Raw genomic sequence first — 24,705 nt, forward strand, 5'->3', positions numbered from 1 at the left:
GTGTGTGACACCCCGGGAACGATGAACAGATCTTACTTGCGTCCTGCGGCTCCCGGCCAGCAATGCGGAAGGAAGGAGGTGGGCGGGATGTTTACGTCCCGATCAGCTCCGCCCCTCCGCTTCTATTGGCCGGCTGCCGCGTGTCGTCGCTGTGACGCCAAACGTCCCGCCCACAGCGAGGTTGTATGGACGGGTAAGTACGTGTGGCAGGGGTTAATCGTTTGTGCGGCACATTCAACAAATTGAACGTGCCGCACATACGATGGGGGTGGATACGATCGCATACGATATCGTATGCTGGATCATAAGGTGTAAAGCAGGCTTAAGTTGGGTGGATACAGAGTCTTTTTACTTATTATGTATTATATTTTATATAATGTATAAAGCTCCTAAATGTACCGTATGTACAGAACACCTATTTTCATGAAGGTTATAAATATATGGACACTCCAGAATTTTTGGAGACTGTTGGAAATTACAAGCATGTCTCTGTCCTCCCAGGTTGTAAACTGAACCTCAGAAACTTTTAAGTTGGAGTTGAGTTTTGTACTAATGTCTACCATTGATTCACATACTTATCAAAAGGACGAGATACAATGACAAGTAAATGTGGGAAATTTCACATAGAGCAACTATGCATGAATCACATTTATATGGCTTAATCATCATCCTTACGTGAGCAGGTCTTCTTATCTGGGTTCAGTATGTAACCGTTGCGACACTTGCACTGATAGGAAGTAGCGGTGGCCGTACAGATGTGTTCACAGTCGTGTCTACCTGGAGCACATACGTCAACTCCTGGAGAGCATAAAATGGATATAAAAAAATTCACCACAACAGTGAATATATATAAATAAAATTGTCATATGAGAAAACAGAATTTTCCAATTTTCACGAATTTTTGAATTCCCCTTTTGGAGTGCGCAACATATTAGAGAATCCATTCAGTATCAAATCAGTTAGTTGACGTCAAACATTGATGTAATACTTATTTTCTTATATTCCACATAACAAATGTGTTTCAGATGTTTCGGTGATTATAGATCGATAAATAAGGTAATTGGTTATTGTTTTGTTATAGATATGTTAATTTCCTTTGTGTGTATTGGAACATAAAAAAAATACAGAAAAAGGCAAATTGGACATCATTTTACTCAAAAGCTCAAAAATGGGCATGATAAAATTACTGGCACCTTTCCAAAACAACTTTTTTTCAAGAATGTGATGCTCAACCAAACTTACCTGTGGCAAATAACAGGTGTGGGCAAAATGAAAATCACATCTGAAACCAGATAAAAAAGGGAGAACTTTACTCAATCTTGCATTGTGTGTCTATGTGTGTCCCACTACGCATGGACAACAGAAGAAGGAGAAGAGAACTGTTTGAGATCTTGAGAACCAAAATTGTTGAAAAATATCAACAATTTCAAAGTTACAGTTCCATCTCCAGAGATCTTGATGTTCATTTGTCTATGGTGTGCAACCTAATAAAGAAGTTAACAACCCATGGCACTGTAGCTAATCTTCCTGGATGTTGGCGGCAGAGAAAAATTGATGAAAGGTTGCAACGCAGGATAGTCCAGATAGTGGATATGCAGGCCCAATCAACTTCCAAAGAAATTCAAGCTGTCCTGCAGGCTGAGGGTACATCAGTGTCAGCACAAACTATCGGTCGACATTTGAATGAAATGAAACGCTATGGCTGAAAACTCAGGAGGACCCTACTGCTGACACACAGACATAAAAAAGCTAGACTGCAGTTTGCCAAAATGTATGTTAGTAAGTCAAAATCCTTCTGGAAAAGCGTCTTGTGGACAGATGAAACCAAGATAGAGCTTTTGGTAAAGTACATCATTCTACTGTTTACAGAAAATGGAATGAGGCCTACAAAGAAAATAACACAGTACCTACAGTTAGATATGGTGGAGGTTCAAAGATGTTTTTGGGTTGTTTTTCTGCCATTGGCACTGTGTGCCTTGACTGTGTAAGGAAGTCATGAAATCTGAGAATCACCAAAGGATTGTGGTTCACAACGTAGTGCCCCGTGTCAGATAGCTGGGTTTGTGTCCTAGGTCATGGGTCTTCCAGCAGGACAATGACACCAAACATACTTATAGAAGCCCCCAGAAATAGTTGGAAACAAAGTGTTGGAAAATTCTGAAGTTGCAGCAATGAGTTTGGATTTAAATCCAATTGAACTCCTGCGGAGAGATGTTAAACGTGCTGTTGGGAGAAGGCGCTTTCAAATATGAAAGACTTGGAGAAGTTTGCAAAAGAAAACGGTTCTAAAATTCCAGTTGAGAGGAGTAAGAAGCTTGTTGATGGTTATGGGAAGCAATTGATTGCAGTTATTTATTCATAAAGGGTGTGCACCCAAATATTAAGTTGGGTGGAGGAAACACAATTTTGACAGGCCAATTTTTTGAGTTTTGTATGAAATTATGTCCAATTTGTCTTTTTTATTTGTAATACTCATACCAGCATCCCTGCACTGTCCTGCCCCTGCCTCTCCCGGCGGGGACGCCGACATTTTCACCTTCCCGGCTGTCCAGTAGTGGCTGCCCCATCTCTGGTCCATACTGCTGTCTCCCAGGGCCTGTGCATGCCACACCGGCCTTCTGAGAATGCCTGTAGGGTGTGCTCATGACCTCGCCCCTTCTCTTAAAGGGCAGTACTCCCTGACTCAGCTCGGCTGAGAAGCTTCAGGTATTTAAGGCACCTTCCACTTAAGGGAGGTTCATGGACAATGAGTTCTGTATGTTGCTAGTTCTCAAGGCCTCAGTGCTGCTGCTGTCATTGTGCTGTATGCTGTTGCTTTTTGATTTGTATCTGTGTTTCAGTGCATTACAAGTCCGCTGCTGCATCTAGCCATGCCGGCCGCTTCCTACGATATCCAGTGCTGCTGTATGTATCCATGCTGGCCACTTAACACATTATTCGCTACCGCTGCTGTAAGCATCCACGCCAGCCGCCTACCATGATATCCACTGCCGCTGTTGCGAGTATCCACATCAGCCACTTCTAATGAAGCCATCCATCCCAGCCGAATCCACAACATCGGCTGCTGCTGCTTTCCTACAACCGGAGACTGTTTGTATCTGTGGCGCTAGCTGCCAAGGTACTGTTGATCCCCTGGGGCTGCCCTCTTTTGGCTGCCTACCAGTGTGTGTGCCTGTTGTCACCTCCGGTGGCTTATATGAAGACTTCGCGGCCGATCCAGTTCACTCCTCCAGGCAAGTGATTGGTACCTTTGGTCCAGTGGACTCACTATCCCCGTGCTTGCCCTGCGAGCATAACATTCTCTGTTTTTTTGTGTTGGTCCAATACACAGAAAGGAAATAAACGTGTATAAGAAAACATGTATAGTTTCCTTTTCTGAAACAATTTCAAGGGTGCCAACACTTTCAGTCTTGATTGTATGTGCGAAATTAATCGGTTGCAAGAAAGTCCTATACCCAATGGGGCCAATTCATCAAAGCTATTTGCTTTAAAAAGTAAAAAAATGTTTGTGCAATTGAGAATTGGCGTTTTTACACCGGTTTGAATCAGCTCTGCCAAAATGAGAGAACCTGGGGTGGGCCCACGGAATGACAGTGCGTGGTCCCGTCTACCCCTCAAATTAATCAAACCTGCTTGCATTTTGCATGGCAGAAGCGATTCTACAGTCCCATGACCGGAATAGCATTTCCGACATGGCGCATGCCAGTCAGTAGATGCGCCGAATCCATTGAGTGATGTGTGCCTCTTAATGAATTTGGCGCCTCTTCAAGACTGGCATCCTATATCCTATACAGAAACCTCAACATTTAGATCCAGAGGCAATAGTGCTGAGAGACGGTCACAAAGGACCACCACCCCAGACTGCACTTTATCCCACATGGGATTACTCCTATATTGGGCCTTATAGCTGTCCTCTGCCATTCATATGTATAGTTCTGGTTAGTCATTATACCCTCAGTGTGTGACACTTCAACACTGACCGGGGGTCTCAGGATTCACCTCATTGAGATTTTAATGTAATTAATCACAGTGTGACCGATTTATTCACAGGATTTATGGGTAATCCTGAGTATCTTTGGTGGTTTTCCTGAGACCATCCTGGTCTGTGTAACAATTGTGTCCGTGTAACAATCTGTATATTCCCCCAGATGATTCATTTTGGTGATGTTTTATCATGTTTTTAATTGTCTATTGTGGTTTTTTCATATCTAATAAAATTGTCCATTTTTTGCACATATACTTGTCACGCTCCCAATGTCCCAGCACCGCTCCTTACCCACTGATCCGGTTGTACCATCCCAGCACCGCTCCGTACCCACTGATCCAGTCCACGTGCCCACCGGTCACGGCTGCCGCTCCCGCTCGTGCTCCCCTGCGTCCTGCTCCCTTGTGTCTGACTCTGAGTTGTCTGGCTCTGATTCTGAGGCTCATGCTTCTTTATAGGACCGGGCCGCGCCCACTCTCCTGGTCTTATAGCCCCAGCACACCTGAAGCAGGATATGACATAGGGCTGTGCTGGGTATATAAGACTGGCCTTTCCATGTGGGCGGGGCCTGATCAACGTGTCTTGAAGTTTTGTCTTATGAGCTAGGTGCTCAGGCCCCCTGGTGCCATGTCCTGTAGACTTCTTGTCTTTGCTACTGGGTACCTGTGCCTGTTTCCTATACTGTCCTAAAGAAATCCGTGACCCTGGTGACCAGGTTATACCTGTTCCTGCCACGCCTGTGCTCCGGCTACCGTGTACCCAGCCCTCCTGGTGGGGTGCAAGGTCCAGTGGATCCACCTCCTGGGCCTACCAGTCCTCCCGGCCCTGACAATACTCCTTGTCCTCTTGTGTATATATGATATATCCTGTAGTTTAGAAAGACCTTTGGTCCATTAAAGTATTGGACCTACATTGCTTATCGAACCTTTAATCATGCCATGATGCGGGATATATTGTAAATTGTGCACAGGACCTTCCTGCAATTTATTGATTTCTGGAGAGGATTTTGCTATGTAATGTGATAACTTATTTGGTAAGTTACAGCATCCATACACTAATGTTTGTTATATATTCGTGTAGCCCATTATTGTACCAATAATCCTCCTTGGCACTGGTGACTGCATTAAAGAGTAGACTTCTCAGTCATGGAACTTGGAAGATTATCACCTCAAGTATGATAATCCTGCCCTTACTGTTCTCTGTATTGTGCTATCAGCAGTTTTTAGGGGTTGACAGGAAGAATGTTGCAAAAAATGGAGTAGTAAAGGCTGTTGCATAGTAGAAAGAGGGCATAGCTTAAAATGAGCCATCACGCACCAACATTTTGGCAAAAAATAAAACCAAAAAAGAAGAGATGGAAGCATGAAGCTCAGGTAAAAGGTATTCTTTATTTAATACATAAAGGATAAAAACAAAGTAAAAAAAGAGAAAAGGACACAAAATAATTCCAGGAAACGCCGTGTTTTTTTTTTTTTATCCTTTTTGTGTTTAACAAAGAATGCCTTTTACCTGTGCTTCATGCTTCCATCTCTTCTTTTTGTTTTAGTTACATAGGAAATGCTCAGACTTATACTTGGTCTCCCTTTCCTCATTTAGGTATTTATTTTGGCAAAAATGTTTGCCAATAAGACAGGTGGTGTAAAGTTATCTTAAGATGCACTAAATTGATTATCTCACATGAACTACTGTGATATTTTTGGCGCATTTTAAAACAGTCTAAGCCAAGGTTGTACTATGTAAAAAATAGACATGATTAGTAAATCTGCCTCATAATCTGCCCTGAAACTCTAAGGCTATGTGCCCACGCTGCGGATTTACAGCGGATTTTGCCGCGGATTTGCCGCGGATTTCCCGAAAATCTGCAGCAGCGGCACTTCCAAGCCATTTCAATGGCATTTTGGAAATGCTGTGTCCATGCTGCGGATTTTTCCGCTGCGGATTTGCCGCGGATTTTGATCCGGAAAAATCTGCAGCATGTCAATTGTTTGGTGCAGATTTGGTGCGGATTTTTGGTTTTGAATGGGAAAAAAAAAAAAAAAATCCGCATCAAAATCCGCGGCAAATCCGCGGCAAATCCGCGGCAAATCCGCACCCGCGGAAGTCGTGGATTTTCAGGCAGAAAAATCCGCAGGTACATTCTACCGTGGACACATAGCCTAACCGTAGTAGTTCAGCACCTGGAACAATAATGGGGTTTGCACTAACCCCAATAAGTTTCAATGACTTTAGGAAAGGGATTTTTGAACAGATCTGCATGTACTCTTCAATATTGTTGCAGGAACCAATGCATTAAGGGATCTAAGGGGCCCCCATAATTATATTATTTTATTTGGTTGACACTGCTTTTCGGCAATTAAGAAAATTCAGCAATGTGACCAAAGGTTTTCCTCCTGCCAAAGCCCAAACATGAAAAACAAACTAGATACAAGTGCATCTCAATAAATTAGAATATCATCAAAAATTCAATTTATTTCAGTAATTCAATACAAAAAGGGAAACACATATATTATATAGAGTCATTACACACAGAGGGATCTATTCCTACATATTATATAGAGTCATTACACACAGAGTGATCTATTTCAAGTGTTTATTTCTGTTAATGTTGATGATTATGGATTACAGCCAATGAAAACCCAAAAGTCATTATCTCAGAAAATTAGAATATATTAAAAGACCAACTAAAAAAATGAGTTTAACTCAAATGTTGGCGCCTACTGAAAAGTATGTACAGTAAGTGCACTCAATACTTGGTCAGGGCTCCTTTTGCATGAATTACTGCATCAATGCGGCATGGCATGGAGGCAATCAGCCTGTGGCACTGCTGAGGTGTTATGGAAGCCCAGGTTGCTTTGATAACAGCCTTCAGCTTGTCTGCATTGTTGGGTCTGGTGTCTCTTATCTTCCTCTTGACAATATGCCATAGATTCTCTATGGGGTTTAGGTCAGGTGAGTTTGCTGGCCAATCAAGGGCAGTGATACTGTGGTTATTAAACCAGGTATTGGTACTTTTGGCAGTGTGGACAGGTGCCAAGTCCTGCTGGAAAATGAAATTTTCATCTACAAAAAACCTGTTGGCAGAGGGAACCATGAAGTGCTCTATAATTTCCTGGTAGACGGCTGCGCTGACTTTGGTTTTGATAAAACACAGTGGACCTACACCAGCAGATGACATGGCTCCTCAAACCATCACTGATTGTGGAAACTTCACACTAGACCTCAGCAGCTTGGATTGTGGCCTCTCCACTCTTCCTCCAGACTCTGGGACCGCGATTTCCAAATGAAATGTGAAATTTACTTTCATCTGAAAACAACACCTTGGATCACTGAGAACAGTCCAGTTCTTTTTCTCCTTGGCCAAGGTAAGACGCTTCTGGCGTTGTCTATTGGTCATTGACACAAAGAATGCGACACTTATAGCTCATATCCTGGATACATCTGTGTGTGGTGACTCTTGAAGCACTGACTTCTGCAGCAGTTCACTGCTCCCCCAAATTTTTGAATGGCCTTTTTTTAGCAATCCATTCAAGGCTGCAGTATTTTCTACCACACTTTTTACTTTAACTCAACTTTCCATTAATATGCTATTATACTGCTCTCTGTGAACAGCCAACTTCTTTAGAAATGACCTTTTGTGGCTTACCCTCCTTGTGGAGTGTGTCAATGACGGCCTTCTAGACATCTGTAAAGTCAACAGTCTTCCCCATCATTGTGTAGCCTACTGACCCAGACTAAACGCCGCTTTACACGCTGCGATCTCGCTAGCAAGATCGCTAGCGTGCGTATTCTCCCCCATCATTTGTGCATCATGGGCAAATCGCTGCTCGTGGCACACAAAATCGCGCTGACCCGTCACACTACTTACCTGCCTAGCGACGTCGCTGTGACCGGCGAACCGCCTCCTTTCTAAGGGGGTGGTTCGTCCGGCGTTACAGCAACGTCACTAAGCGGCCACCCAATCAAAGTGGAGGGGTGGAGATGAGCGGGACGAACATCCCGCCCACCTCCTTCCTTCCTCATTGCGGGCGGCCACAGGTAAGGTGAGGTTCCTCGTTCCTGCGGTGTCACACGTAGCGATGTGTGCTGCCTCAGGAACGACGAACAACATCGTACCTGCAGCAGCAACGATAATTGGGAATAGGGGGGGCATGTCACCGATTAGCGATTTTGCACGTTTTTGCGACGATTCAAAATCGCTCATAGGTGTCACACGCAACGACATCGCTAACGTGGCCGGATGTGCATCACAAATTCCGTGACCCCAACGACATCGCTTTAGCGTGTAAAGCGGCCTTTAGGGACCATTTAAAATGCTTAGGAAGCCTTTGCAGGAGTTTTATGGTAATTATTCTAATTTTCTGAGATAATGACTTTTGAGTTTTCATTGGCTGTACCCATAATCATCAATATTAACGGACATAAACACTTGAAATAGATCCCTCTGTGTGTAATGACTGTATATAATATATGCGTTTCACTTTTTGTATTGAATAACTGAAATAAATAAACATTTTGAGGATATTCTAATTTATTGAGAAGCACTCGTACATACCATTAGGTATATCAACATTTCTTTAATATGGTTACATGACATGATAGTTGACCCAAAGAGCCAACTAACGTACAGAAGTAGGACACACTAGACATCTGCATTCAATCTAATGTCTACATTCTTCAAAATCCTGACCAATTCACTTTTTCTTTGCACTACAACTCATAAAATCACTTTTTTTCCTACAATTTTCTAGACCACAGATTTTAGCCTGAAATCTGGTTGGATGAGGGGAAGATGACTTACCACAGAGAGTCTCCTTAAACTTCGAGGTGAGCTTTTCAATGACTCCATACGTTTCCACATAAAAGACATGATCATCTAAGGGTTCACTTGCCATCAGTTTGAGAGACTGAATATCTGCCCTATCTACTCCCACAGCATAGATCTCTATACCAGAGGCCCGTGCCCGAGCAGCTACATCTTGCACCCTGTCTTGGGGCCTGCCATCTGTCACAATGATTGCTACTTTAGGTATCTTGAAGGTCACATGGCGAGCGCCTGATTCCTCAGTAAATGCTTCATCTAGGGCTGTCTGAATGGCTAGGCCCGTCATGGTGCCAGTGGACAGTGGATTAATCAAGGAAACGGCCTTTTTCATTGCAGCTTTATTAAAGTAAGTCTTCAAGAAGAATTCTGTCTTGACTGTGCTGGCATAGTTTACCACAGCTACACGAGTTGCGCGTTCACCGGTATCTAAAGTATCAATCATGTCTGAAAGGAAGATCTTGACTTTCTCAAACTCCTGAGGACGGACACTGCGGGAACTGTCAATTATAAACACCAGATCCAAGGGACGGCTTTTACAAGCATTGTCTGTGAAGATAGGAGCCCAAAAATATATACGTTATATGAAGCAAAAGACATTGGGTCCAATTTATTAATTGCAGTCCTAACGATTGGCAGAAACTGTGCCAAATTTATCACGATGGTTTCTGGGAAAGATGCTGTAATTTGTTAAGACACTTTTACCTCTTCATCACAATTTTCAGACGCCAACTTTATTAAAAATAAAAACCTAAAATATGTAGCCCCAAGATATCAATAAATTAAGTAAAGGTGGGGATACAAAGAGAAAGGACCACGAATAATCAAAGTGAAATACAGACATTATTAAATATACGGTGATACAGGGTGCACAGTAGTTGCAGGCTAGATGGAAAAAGCCTGCCAGAAACAACCCACAGCAATACCAGGACAAACCACCAGATGGCAATATACCTGATGACAGGCAGCAATAATAATAATGGATTATGCAGAGTGTATAATAGCCCGTAGAAAGTCAAATAGGGACAGTGTAAAGTTACCAGTTTATGAAGGAGATCTGTAGAATCTCATAAAAGTCCCAATAGCAAAAGGGGCATAAATGGCTAACAAATATTACCTTGCGTCATGTCAGAGCAGGAATGGTGGATGTGTCCAGGCGTGGGGGCGGGGCTCTCTTCTCTTTTATCTAGAGCGTGACATACACATATGTAACTTTTGTCCCTCTTATATATTCTGGCTATGACAGGTTCTGTTCCTCCATATGGACATATACTGTCTTCCCTGTAGCAATATGCTGTAGCACATACCGACTCTTCTATTTTTGCACGTCTGTTGTTCACACTGCTGTGTTTACACATTCGTGCCCTACTATTGGCTCCCCATGACGTTTTTGGCCTCTCCCCCACTCTCTGTTACATGACTGATTCATTTACTTGATTGGCACAGACGCGCCTCCGTCATGCGCTGCCTCCTCACCCCTGCGGCCCGGGCCCGGGCGGGTCCCTGTGCTGAACGTGGGAATGAAGTCACTTCCTTCTCACGCTCATGACCCGGGGGCTCGGCGTGCCCTGCCGTCGGGGGGCGTGGCAACATGACGCTGTGCGCGCCGATTTCCTAATGGGCTCCTACACTTCCCTACTTATACCCTTATGTGTATGTCACGCTCTAGATAAAAGAGAAGAGAGCCCCGCCACCACGCCTGGACACATCCACCATTCCTGCTCTGACATGACGCAAGGTAATATTTGTTAACCATTTATGCCCCTTTTGCTATTGGGACTTTTATTAGATTCTACAGATCTCCTTCATAAACTGGTAACTTTACACTGTCCCTATTTGACTTTCTACGGGCTATTATACACTCCCCCCAAAAAATAATGTGGCGTCTAGGAGACATAGATTCAATCTCCTCTGCATTGGTGCTCAATATGACCAAAAACCTAAAGTCTTCTATTTAATATGATTGATTATCATGAAAAAGTGTTCCTATGAGTGCTCATTTCCCATTAATTGTGCCATCTAAATCAGGCTGCTAATCGCCCCACGTACTACCAAATTACGGTACTTGTTTCTTGGAAAAAATGATCGGCATAAACAGGTCACTCACTGCAAGAGCATTAGCTACCTATGTGCACTGGACAATGTATTACTGATCATCTAGGCGTATCTGTAGTAGGGTTGACTTTTGTAAACGGAGTACTAAGTAACTGCAGACCGGTCAGTGGTCATTAACCCCTTCACGCCCGGGCGATTTTCCATTTTTCGTCTTTGTTTTTTGCTCCCCTTCTTCCTAGAGCCATAACTTTTTTTTATTTTTCTGTCAATCTTGCCAAATGAGGGCTTGATTTTTTTGTGGGACAAGTTATACTTTTAAATGAAACCATTAGTTTTATCATATAGTGTACAGGAAAATGCGTAAAAATTGCAAAAAAACGGCGACTGCATTTCACTAGCCCCCTAGGGGACTATAAGGATCAGCAGTCTGATCACTGATTCATTTCTGTTAATCAGAGCTACACAGCTCTGATCAGCAGAAATGTAGTGTTCCTGTTAAGGCCTCGTTACACGCAGCGACGTATCTAACGATATATCGCCGGGGTCACGGATTCCGTGACGCACATCCGGCATCGTTAGCAACGTCGTTGCATGTGACAGCAAGGAACGACCGTTAATGATGGAAAATACTCACCTTATCATCCATTGTTGACACGTCGTTCCATTTTAAAAAATCGTGGATTGTTGAGCACGCAGGTTGTTCGTCGTTCCCGAGGCAGCACACATCGCTACGGCAATGCGGAAGGAAGGAGATGGGCGGGATATTACCTCCCGCTCATCCCCGCCCCTCCGCTTCTAATGGGCGGCCGCTTAGTGACGCCGCTGTGACGCCGCACAAACCGCCCCCTTAGAAAGTGTCACGCTTCCCGGTCCCCGTGCCCCGCTCTCCGGTCCCCGTGGCCCGCTCCCCGCTTCCCGGCGGCGTCCCCGACTCACCACTCCGGTCCCGGTCTCCTCTTCCTTGCCTGCGCCCTCCATGTGTCCAGCTCCCCGCTCCCGGCACTCCTCAGCGACGTGGGACACCCTGCCGGGCACCCCTGCTTCCTCTGCACCGCTCCCTGGACTGGCTTCTGGCATACGGGCCTCGCGCATGCGCATTAGGGCGCGCGCGCGGTCATTGACCCTTTCTTAAAGGGCCAGCACCTTCAAACAGGAAATTACATAGACAGGTACAGGGTATATTAGGATTCTCTTTCCTGGTGGGTGGGGCCTGTTCTACGTGTTTAGTAAGCTAGGAGTTCAGGTCCCCGTATTGCTTTGCCCTGTAATTAACCCTGTCTGTCTCGCAGAGCCTGTCCTGCCACGCCAGCCGCTCCGAACCACGTCCATTCCTGACGGTGACTACGGCGGATGTTCCACCACCTCTGCAGCTCCGCCTGTCTCCAGTCCCTGGCTCCGTTGGGTGACCCGTCCCATCGCTCAGCAGGTTCCGGATCCCGCCTGACCCTTCAACCCGGCCTTGGACCCTGAGCCTCGTCACCCGGACTACCGTCCAGAACTCCGTGTGTTCAGCATCATCCACCTTTCCAGCTCCCCTACGGACTGTCTGGCTACCAATAGTGCTTCGGCTGCCGTGCATCAAGACCCTCTGGCGGGGTGACCGGCCTGGCTGCCTCCTCAAGGGAAACCGGTGTACGGTCCAGAGTTTCCACCACCCGGACGTAACAGAAAGGAGGCGGTTTGCCGGCAACAGCGACGTCACTAGGCAGGTAAGTATGTGTGACGGCTACAAACGATTTTGTGCGCCACGGGCAGCGATTTACCGTGACGCACAAACGACGGGGGCGGGTGCTTTCACCAGCGATATTGCTAGCGTTAACGCTGCATGTAACACCCCCTTTAGAGCCGCTGCTCTGTTGGCTGTAACAGGAACTACGTCATAATAGCGACAGGGGTCATCACATAACCCGTAACTACCATGGCAACCATCGACTCCCTGTGATTGAGTCACAGGGCCTCCGATGGCGGGGAGGAAAGGCAATTCCCCCACCGCACCCATTTTGACACCACAATCTAATCGGTTATTGCGGATCCACCCGCACCCGTTAGTCGCACATGTCTGCTGTTCAAATCAGCAGACAAGTGCAGGGATCACCGCCGGCTCACTGCAGCAGCTGGCGATTATTACCCTTTCATGATTTAGGACGTACCGGTACGTCCTCAGTTGTGAAGGGGTTAAACAGTGAGCATTACACATTGTAAACGGACTCCAACGCGGGCAGTTATGTGATGCGTAAAATGGCTTCATACTTTGTAGGATCAATACTTTGTTGTCCTTACTGGTGAACATAGTAAAGGGCCTCTGTGAAAGAACAATATATGGGCTCTTGGCAAACCAAGAGCTCAGCAAAATGTACTATTCATCTACTTTGGAGGTAGAAATGGGCCCCTGATCTCCCGGGTCCCCCAGTGATATGTCCGCCACTGGTTTCCACTACCTGGCTTTGAGGCAAATGCTCCATCAGCCTCAAAGCTGACGGAGCATTTTGTTTCCTTATTTTAAGAGATTCCTAAAACTGCAGATTTAAGGGAATTAATTATCTTAGGACCATTAGAGCTAGAGGAATGGAGGCTTGATTTAGTAATGTTGGGAGATCACCATGGCTGGAGTTGAGCTGGGTTTGGACACAGGAGTGCAGCTGGCAGCCAGTTCTTCGGTGCTTCCTCGTAAGGTGGACATTGGAAGGACCTCTGGGAGCTGCATTATCCTCACGGTGTTCACGGCTCCTCCATCAATCAGGACTATTTGCTTCTTGAGCTCAATGCAAACATTTACCCTATGAAGGGAACTGGCTATCCTGGAGCTGTACTGTCTATGTTTGCTCAAGCATTAAATGCTTTCTCCTTTCTTTAGGCTTCTTATTACCTCCTGACTTTCAATAAATAGCTCTGCACTAAGGTTATATTATTGTATATATGGCAATTATATAATCGCCTGCGTGTGGACCCCCTAAATTATATGTTATAATTGGCAAAATATTTTCTTTGAAGGAGTCTTTAAAGGGGGTGTCTGGTTTAGAAAGACCCCTTTCATATATACGTTTCAACATCAATACTGGAAAGAAGGTATCATGTACAAATCCTCCTTGGAGTTGATGGAAACTAAAATTGTGCATTTCTGTGGAGGACCCAGTGTGTCCTATTTATTTTAATTAGCACCCTGTAATGCCTCTTTTTCCCTGCGGGAGTGCTGCAGGGAAATGAAACACTCGCTGGCAGGTCCCAACACATATTACTGCTGATCCCTTGGGTCTTAAACTTGTAATCAATTTATTTTCATTTGTCAATTGTGACAAAATGAAATTAAGAAGTTAAAAAACTCAGAGAGGGTCGACTGTTTCTTATTTAATAGCCAGAGGAAACGGCAAAGAGTATCTCTCATTCTGGAGGAGCTGGTGGGGGTTTACATCACATTTACAGCTTTTAGGTACTGTTGTATGATACTTTATATTCTCTGTGGCTATACTATAGGGAGGTGATACACTTGTCAGTCCCCACATCCCATACTATAGGGAGATGATAGACTTGTCAGTCCCCGCATCTCATACTATAGGGAGATGATAGACTTGTCAGTCGCCGCATCCCATACTAAAGGGAAATTATACACTTGTCAGTCCTCGCATCTCATACTATCGGGAGGTGATACACTTGTCAGTCCCCGCATCTCATACTATAGGGAGGTGATACACTTGTCAGTCCCCGCATCTCATACTATAGGGAGGTGATACACTTGTCAGTCCCCGCATCTCATACTATAGGGAGGTGATACACTTGTCAGTCCCCGCATCTCATACTATAGGGAGGTGATACACTTGTCAGTCCCCGCATCTCATACTATAGGGAGGTGATACACTTGTCAGTCCCCGCATCTCATACTATAGGGAGGTGATACACTTGTCAGTCCCCGCATCTCATACTATAGGGAGATGATACACTTGTCAGTCCCCGCATCTCATACTATAGGGAGGTGATACACTTGTCAGTCCCCGCATCTCATACTATAGGGAGGTGATACACTTGACAGTCCCCGCATCTCATACTATAGGGAGGTGATATACTTGTCAGTCCCCGCATCTCATACTATAGGGAGGTGATACACTTGTCAGTCCCCGCATCCCATACTATAGGGAGGTGATACACTTGTCAGTCCCCGCATCCCATACTATAGGGAGGTGATACACTTGTCAGTCCCCGCATCTCATACTATAGGGAGGTGATACACTTGTCAGTCTCCGCATCTCATACTATAGGGAGGTGATACACTTGTCAGTCCCCGCATCCCATACTATAGGGAGGTGATACACTTGTCAGTCCCCGCATCCCATACTATAGGGAGGTGATACACTTGTCAGTCCCCGCATCTCATACTATAGGGAGGTGATACACTTGTCAGTCTCCGCATCTCATACTATAGGGAGGTGATACACTTGTCAGTCCCCGCATCTCATACTATAGGGAGGTGATACACTTGTCAGTCCCCGCATCTCATACTATAGGGAGGTGATACACTTGTCAGTCTCTGCATCTCATACTATAGGGAGGTGATACACTTGTCAGTCCCCGCATCTCATACTATAGGGAGGTGATACACTTGTCAGTCCCCGCATCTCATACTATAGGGAGGTGATACACTTGTCAGTCCCCGCATCCCATACTATAGGGAAATGATACACTTGTCAGTCCCCGCATCCCATACTATAGGGAAATAATACACTTGTCAGTCCCCGCATCCCATACTATAGGGAAATGATACACTTGTCAGTCCCCGCATCTGATACTATAGGGAGATGATACACTTGTCAGTCCCCGCATCTGATACTATAGGGAGATGATACACTTGTCAGTCCCCGCATCCCATACTATAGGGAAATGATACACTTGTCAGTCCCCGCATCTGATACTATAGGGAGATGATACACTTGTCAGTCCCTGCATCCCATACTATAGGGAGATGATACACTTGTGAGTCCCCGCATCCCATACTATAGGGAGATGATACACTTGTCAGTCCCCACATCTCATACTATTGGGAGATGATACACTTGTCAGTCCCCGCATCCCATACTATAGGGAGATGATACACTTGTCAGTCCCCGCATCCCATACTATAGGGAAATTATATACTTGTCAGTCCCCGCATCCCATACTATAGGGAAATGATACACTTGTCAGTCCCCGCATCCCATACTATAGGGAAATGATACACTTGTCAGTCCCCGCATCCCATACTATAGGGAGATGATACACTTGTCAGTCCCCGCATCCCATACTATAGGGAAATGATACACTTGTCAGTCCCCGCATCCCATACTATAGGGAAATGATACACTTGTCAGTCCCCGCATCCCATACTATAGGGAAATGATACACTTGTCAGTCCCCGCATCCCATACTATAGGGAGATGATACACTTGTCAGTCCCCGCATCCCATACTATAGGGAGATGATACACTTGTCAGTCCCCGCATCCCATACTATAGGGAAATTATATACTTGTCAGTCCCCGCACCCCACTGGTTACAGCTGATTGATTTAAAGGTGTTTTCTCAAAATCCCAAGTTATCTTCTATCCATAACTTTGTACTATGTCGTTTCAGAGTCAAATGTTTCTGTCATGGTTCATGCATGGCTATGCTGTATCTGAGCCAATGCATGCATCCTCGCCCCGGGGGTTTTAGGGGAGGAGCTTGTTCCATCATGCCTCGTTTCGAAGGTTGTGTCGCCATATCTTGCTGCTACTACCTCCGGGACGCCGCCAGTACAGTTACTGCTCTGCAGCACGCTACTGGTTCCCGTGAGTCTGACTCTAAACCGTCCTGTCTCCCAGCTACCTCTTCCTACCTGTGTCCTCCCTGCATTGCTTGTCCTTCCCGTCCTCCTGACCACAGTTCCGTCCTTTGTCTCCTTAGTCTTGTCTGTCTGACCCCCGGTCCCGTTCTGTGTCTCCACCTACTCTGTATGTACTTTGATCTGCCGGCTACTGACCTTGGTTACGATCCCCGACTTCGGTTTTGTTTTGTCCTTCTACCTTTGACATTACTTCCTGGCTTTCGACCCCTTGCTTCCACCTGTTAACGGCTTGCTTTCTCCCCGGTACTGACGTGACATCCTGGTATTAGACTTTGGTTAGCTGACTATTTTTTCATGTGCACTATCGCCCTCTTGTGAGTTTGTTGCTAACTGCATTTTGGAGCTGCCTCTCCAACTTGCTTCTGTGCCCCCCCCACAAGTGGAGCGTGACAGTTTCTTTCTCCTCCGGGACTGATCATTCAATATAGATTCATGGGTAAAAATCTGACTTCAGTAAATACAGATTTTTACATGACTGAGATAGATGACATTGGTGCTCATAAAACTCAGTGGAAATGGACAGCTGATTGTGACATTTTAAAGGGGTGGTCCACCTTTCGAGGGATAAAAAATAGCTTTGCAATTGGGCTTCATTATCAGTTTTGAATAATATACATCCTATAGTGTCTGAGGTGCACTGTCTATTTCTGGCTGCAAACTGACTTATCTGTGAACCTGTCAGTCAGTCAGATCCTATGGTCTGAGTGTTTAACTGTCTTAAAGGGAACCGGTCACCAGTTTTTTAGTGTGTGAGCTAATACCACCACCTTCCTTAGCACCTATGCTGCATTCTAAAAAGTGGTATATTATGCCCTGACCCCCTGTATATCCTCAAGGAAACCTTTTGAATAACTCCCACGCTGTATGTAAATGCAACCGTTCCAGTCCAAGTCTTTGCCGGGGCTCCTGTCCTGCCTCTTTGCTGGTAATCGTCGTCCTCTTCATGTGATTGATTTGGATGAAAGGTCCTACATCATGCACATTGCCGGACAACATCTTGCGCCTGCGCAGGAATATTGCAGTTTGCGCAGGCGCACCATTGCTTTGCCCTACTGCAGGCAGAGCCTGATGCCTAAGTGCGCATGCGTGCAGCAGGGCAATGCAAGGTGTGCCTGCGCGAACTGCAATCTCCTTGCACAGGTGCAAGATATTGTCCGGCTATGTGGATGACGGAGGACGCATCATCCACATCAATATGAGCTGGTGATTGCCAGCGAGAGGCAGGACAGGAGCCGCTGCCATGACTAGACCGGTTGCATTTGCATACAGTGCTGTAGCTATTCCAAAGGTTTTTTGAGGGATATGTAGGGGGTCAGGGCATACTATACCACTTTTTAGAATGCAGCATTCGTGCTAAGGAAGGTGGTGGTATTAGCTCATACACTAAAAAACTGGTGACAGGTTCCCTTTAACTTTGTCTTATACTAAGTTCCTCTCAGCTGATTTATGACTATACACCACATCAAAAGTTGAGCGTGCAGTGAAAAAAGAGCCTGTAAAAGGCAAACAGTGCAAAATATGTAATGAAACCCAATAGCAAAAAAGATTCTTAGCCTCAAATATAGGCATTTATAAAGTACCTGTCACCAGGTCAAAAGTGGCTGGCGTTTGCCATTATTTGTTATGCTCCGCCCATTTGTATAGGACACACCCCAACCATAGCAAAAAATAGAATATATGACTCCCTTCAGCAAATCAAAAAATAGAGAAATATCCCTCCCCCAGGACAGACTCTAATTGTATACAGGCCCCAGACTAGACCCCCACCCGCCTTAGACAATCTGCAGACCAGAACCCCTTAGTATACCGATTGTAGATTAGTTCCCTCCTGTATCTAGACTCCAGACTAGACCTTTCCCCTGAATACAAACCACAGACCATACAAATCAGGTATCCCCCAGCCACGGTCCTCTTTAAGCCCCGCCATAGCCACAGACATCCTGATACTAGCAGGAGTCAGGATGTTATCTTTGGTGGCGCCGAGTAGTGGAGAGAACGGCAATGATACATAGAACCTTAGACTAAATGGACTTGTAGCCACGCAAATAAAGAAAGAACAGTCTGCAGGAAGGCTCTTAATTTTAAAGCATTTAAAGGGAATCTATCATAAGGTTTCTGCCACTTTATAGGACCAGAGACCCTGATTCCAGTGATGTGTCACTTACTAGGCTGCTTGCTGTAGTTTTTATAAAATCACTGTTTAATCAACAGGAGATTATTACTAGAGAACTACTTGGTCTGCTTCCAGGTAGTCCAACCACACCCCCACCACTAATTGGCAGCTTTCTGCCTATGCACAGTGTAAACAGAAAGCTATCAATCAGTGGTGTGGGTGGAGTTATACAGAGCTGAGCATTCAGATATCTGGTAGATCTGTAGCAGGTTAAACAGTTTTTCATAACAACTGTAGCATTTAATAAAGTGAATGATTCATCGCTGGAATCAGGGTATCTGTCCCTACATCATGCTGCTCTCAGATGATGTAGAAAAACCTGCTGACAGATTCCCTTTTGAAGGGACATTCTTTTTGCAGGGATGGAGGATGTTTGCACAGAACATACAATGTATGCCTTATAGGTGAGGTCCCGCTACTGGAGAAATCAGGGTCCCCAGACATATCACCCCATCAAGTGGGTCACCAGCATCTAGCCCCATCTAGTGTGTGTGTGTGTGTGTGTATATATACATATATATAATTTTTCTTTAATTTCTATATGTGAGTATGTATGCGTGTGTGTGTGTGTGTGTATATATATATATATATATATATATACACACACACACACGTGTGTGTACGTATATATGCTTGTGTATGTATGTATGTGCATATATATATATATATGTATATACTGTATGTGTCATACAGTGTATATATATATATATATATATATATATATATATATATACACACACATACATACATATGCATATATACATACACACGTGTGTATATATATATATATATATATATATGTGTGTGTGTATATAGGTTCTATATGTACATATATTCACATAGATGTGCATATATGTATGTGCGTGAGCGTGTGTGTATATATGTACATACATATACATATATATATATATATATATATATACACACACACACACACACACACACACACATATATATATATATATATATATATATATATATATATATATATATATATATATATATATATATATATATACACACATACTGTATAAATCCCGCATATATCAGAGTTGGTAAAATTCATTTTGGGGGCAATTTTGCTTACGGCTAATAACTGTATCTATTTGGCTAAAACTATCTGAAACTTCTATCAGATTTTAGCTATTGATATTAGTGGGCTGCTCCTACCTGTCGGCTGGTTCACTTGGAGGGTCCTGGTCTCGGGCTTGGGGCGCACATTTGCAGGGTGCGGGGGGCTGGCTAATATTCCAGGTTTGGGCACTACCACTGGTAATACCGCGCTGCCGTGAACCATTGGAGGGAGCATGTAGCTGTTATGGATGGGGTATCCGTACATCCTGTAATGGGTCCCATGAACACCCACCAGCAAAAAGCCAAATGTATAAAGTAAAGCCCTGCTCAAAAACGGATCCATGCTGAAGACGCACAGAGGTCCAGGATCTGTGCCTGTGAGCTGCTGCAATGAGATGGTGTCTGCCAGGTGTCAGCACTGACCACCGAAATCCCACCCACTCCTCCTCAGTTCAGGACCAAGAGAAAACCCACCCTGCAGCTGCCCAGCCCACCACCCTGCACTGTCAGGCTGACCCCTCATACAGAGGCTTCAATTGATGAATCACCACTTTCCAAAATTGCATTACAAAACAAATACTTAGAAAGCAGATTTGTGGAAAGAGCCGTGCGCTGTGATCAAACGGCCATGTGTTCTCTTCTACAAGTAGGTTTCCGTTTTTTTATATATATATATATATATATATATATATATATATATATATATATATATATATATATATATATATATATATATATATATATATATAAATAAAGCTATACTGGTATAAAAAAGAAATACTCATCCTCCCCAAATCCCCGCAGATCCCTCTACAACGCATACTCAGCCCCGGTTGTGCTCCACTTTCTAGGAGACAGAGGCTGCAGGACGCGTTGCGCGAGCGATAAGTATAATGACAATGTTTATTATTAACTATATTCTTTATTTTACAGCCCCTCCCCCGCCCCATCCCATAACTGTAAAGTCCAAGTTCAGTGTTCGGACGCAAGTTCACGTTATCTCAGAACCTGAAAACGATCTTTACAAAACGTTCGGGCGAGGCTCCTGAACGAGAACATCGGGGGGGTTCGCCCATCACTACCCCCGACCCTGCATGGCTGTCGAGGAATTTATACAAGTGAAGCAGCAGGACCTGGTAAGTAGATGTACAGTGCCTTGTGAAAGTATTCAGCCCCCTTGAATTTTTCAACCTTTTCCCACATTTCAGGCTTCAAACATAAAAATGTAAATTTTATGGTGAAAAATCAACAAGTGGGACACAATTGTGAAGGTGAACTAAATTTATTGCTTAGTTTAAACTTTTATAAATAACAATAAACTGAAAATCGGGGCGTGCAATATTATTCATCCCCTTTAAGTTGATACTTTGTAGCGCCACCTTTTGCTGCGATTACAGCTGCAGTCTCTTGGGATATGTGTCTATCAGTTTTGCCCATCGAGAGACTGAAATTCTTGCCCATTCTTCCTTTGCAAACAGCTGGAGCTGAGTGAGGTTGGATAGAGAGGGTTTGTGAACAGCAGTTTTCAGCTCTTTCCCCAGATTCTCGATTGGATTCAGGTCTGGACTTTGACTTGGCCATTCTAACACCTGGATACTTTTATTTGTGAACCATTGCATTGTAGATTTTGCTTTAAGTTTGGGATCATTGTCTTGTTGAAAAATAAATCTCCGTCCCAATCTCAGGTCTTTTGCAGACTCCAACAGATTTTCGTCAAGAATGGTCCTGTATTTGGCTCCATTCATCTTCCCATCAATTTTATCCATCTTCCCTGTCCCTGCAGAAGAAAAGCAGGCCAGAACCATGATGCTGCCACCACCATGTTTGACAGTGGGGATGGTGTGTTCAGGGTGATGAGCTGTGTTGCTTTTACACCAAACATATTGTTTTGGCATTGTGCCCAAATAGTTTGATTTTGGTTTCATCTGACCAGAGCACCTTCTTCCACATGTTTGGTGTCTCCCAGGTGGCTTGTGGCAAACGTTAAACGACACTTTTTATGGATATCTTTAAGAAATTGCTTTCTTTTTGCCACTATTCCATAAAGGCCAGATTTGTGCAGTGTACGACTGATTGTTGTCCTATGGACAGACTCTCCCACTTCAGCTGTAGATCTCTGCAGTTCATCAAGAGTGATCATGGGCCTCTTGGCTGCATCTCTGATCAGTTTTCTCCTTGTTTGAGATGAACTTTTTGAAGGTCGGCCGAGTCTTCGTAGATTTGCAGTGGTATGATACTCCTTCCATTTCAATATGATCGCTTGCACAGTGCTTCTTGGGATGTTTAAGGTTGTGGAAATCTTTTTGTAACCAAATCCGGCTTTAAACTTCTCCACAACAGTATCACGGACCTGCCTGTTGTGTTCCTTGGTCTTCATGATGCTCTCTGTGCTTTATACAGAACACTGAGACTATCACAGAGCAGGTGCATTTATACGGAGACTAGATTACACACAGGTGGCTTATATTTATCATCATCAGTCATTTAGGACAACATTGGATCATTCAGAGCTCCTCAATGAACTTCTGGAGTGAGTTTGCTGCACTGAAAGTAAAGGGGATGAATAATATTGCACACCCCAATTTTCAGTTATTTATTTTTTTAAAAACGTTTAAAATAAGCAATAAATTTTGTTCAACTTCACAACTGTGTCCCACTTTTTGATTCTGTGCCGCGCCAGCAGCATATGGAACCGCTCGGATCTGGGGGTGGTGATAGGCCACTCCAGGAGCTTCATATGCTTCTTACAAAGCCACGCCTTCATTGCCCTGGCGGTGTGCTTGGGATCATTATCATGCTGAAAGACCCAGCCACGTTTCATCTTTAATGCCCTTGCTGATGGAAGGAGGTTTGCACTCAAAATCACACGATACATGGCTCCATTCATTCTTTCATGTACATGGATCATTCGTCCTGGTCCCTGTGTAGAGAAACAGCCCCAAAGCATGATGTTGCCCCCCCCCCATGCTTTAGGGTAGGTATGGTGTTCTTTATATGCAACTCATTCTGTCTCCTCCAAACACGAAGAGTTGTGTTTATACCAAAACAGTTCTACTTTGGTTTCATCAGACCATATGACATTCTCCCAATACTTTTATGGATAATCCAAATGCTCTCTAGCAAGCTTCAGATGGGCCCGGACATGAACTGGCTTAAGCAGGGGAACACGTCTGACACTGCAAGAGCTGAGTTCCTGGTGGCGTAGTATGTTACTGATGGTAGCTTTTGTTACGGTGGTCCCAGCTCTATGCAGGTCATTCACTAGGTCCCCCCGTGTGGTTCTGGGATTTTTGCTCACCGTTCTTGTGATCATTTTGACCCCACGGGGTGAGATCTTGCGTGCAGCCCCAAATCGAAGGAGATTATCAGTGGTCTGGTATGTCTCCCATTTTCTTATTATTGCTCCCACAGTTGATTTCATTACACCAAGCTGCTTCACTGTAGTGGAGTTTGGAGTGTGACTGTTTGAGGTTGTGGACAGGTGTCTTTTATACTAAGTTCAAAAAGGTGCCATTACTACAGGTAATGAGTGGAGGACAGAGGAGCCTCTTAAAGAAGTTGCATGTCTGTGAGAGCCAGAAATCTTACATGTTTTTAGGGGATTACTTATTTTCCACCATAATTTGCAGAAACAAATCTTGCCAAATCAGAGGTGGTGTTTTTTCTGGATTTGTTTTCTCATTTTGTCTCTCATAGTTGTGGTCACCTATGATGTCACTGACAGGCCCCTCTCATCTTTTTAAGTGGGAGAACTTGCACAATTGGTGGCTGACTAAATACTTTTTCCCCCTCTGTAGGCCATGACACTTTTTTTTACTTTGCCCTATCGCAGAGGCACATGAAGCAAGGGTATTGTGTATCCAGATTGCAGTCCAAGCAAGAAGTTCACCATCTTCAGATCAACACAAATCAACCACTGACATTCATGATAACGAATTTTCTGTAATACAATGATTCTTTAAGTTTTGTTGCATGAACAATGGGAAGAGACGCATAATGGTTACCATTGTGTAAGAGAACACATTTCAAGCTTCTAATGGAGCGGTCTATAAAAGCGGTCAGTCTTCTGGTCGATATTCCGTTCGCCCCATTTGAAGTACAATTCCTAGGATAGCATTACAGTGTACAAGTTCTTCCTTTTGGTTGAAATATGGGAGAAGCGTCTTTTCTTGTCCAATAGGCTGTAATTTTGACTTCTGCCTTGAGAAGATTTTGCTCATGAAGGCTGGACACAAAGGTCAGATCCTTGCTTGGACAGATTTAAGCCTTAAATCAGATCATTGAGTTCTTTTTGGCTTAATGGTGGAGGCCTCGAAGAGTTTCCCTCAAATTCCGTTCCACTGCTCTTATCTGCCATACACTCCAATCCCTGCCTCTCGTCAGTCTGACAGTGGAGGGTCTGGTCGTCCGGTAAACACTGGAACAGCAACTTCATTGCCTCATGGAACAGGTCATGCAGATTCCAAAAAAGGATAATCCCACCCAGCTTTCTTGTAACGTTAAAAACCATAATCTTTACAACACAAAACATTCGGTGTTTTATTGGTTCTCTCCACACCATTGGCACACCAATGTTTAAAACTTTTGCTTTCACCATTTGTCCAGTCGTAGGTGTGCCACGTGGTTTCCCAACCATAGGTGGAGGCCAAGACTTATCCTGTTCTCCAAGCTGTACTCCAAAATATGCCAGGTATACTCCATGCACAAAGTCTGTGATACTTCTTGTTTTTCAACCATGTACTCTCCACA

General features: G+C 44.4%; 1 protein-coding gene across 1 annotated transcript in view; it reads right to left on the reverse strand.

The window, feature by feature from the left end:
- Positions 1 to 20,299, reverse strand: part of MATN3 (matrilin 3) — a 37,164-nt gene extending 16,865 nt beyond the window's left edge. The window contains exons 1-3 of the mRNA XM_075341581.1: positions 20,053 to 20,299; positions 8,784 to 9,353; positions 676 to 798 (exon numbers count right to left, since the gene is read on the reverse strand). Of these exons, the coding sequence (XP_075197696.1) occupies positions 676 to 798; positions 8,784 to 9,353; positions 20,053 to 20,299 (940 nt within the window). The remainder of the gene's footprint in view (positions 1 to 675; positions 799 to 8,783; positions 9,354 to 20,052) is intronic.
- Positions 20,300 to 24,705: the final 4,406 nt, after the last annotated feature.

Source organism: Anomaloglossus baeobatrachus, chromosome 3 (genome assembly GCF_048569485.1).
Source record: "Anomaloglossus baeobatrachus isolate aAnoBae1 chromosome 3, aAnoBae1.hap1, whole genome shotgun sequence".
NCBI classification, from domain to species: domain Eukaryota; kingdom Metazoa; phylum Chordata; class Amphibia; order Anura; family Aromobatidae; genus Anomaloglossus; species Anomaloglossus baeobatrachus.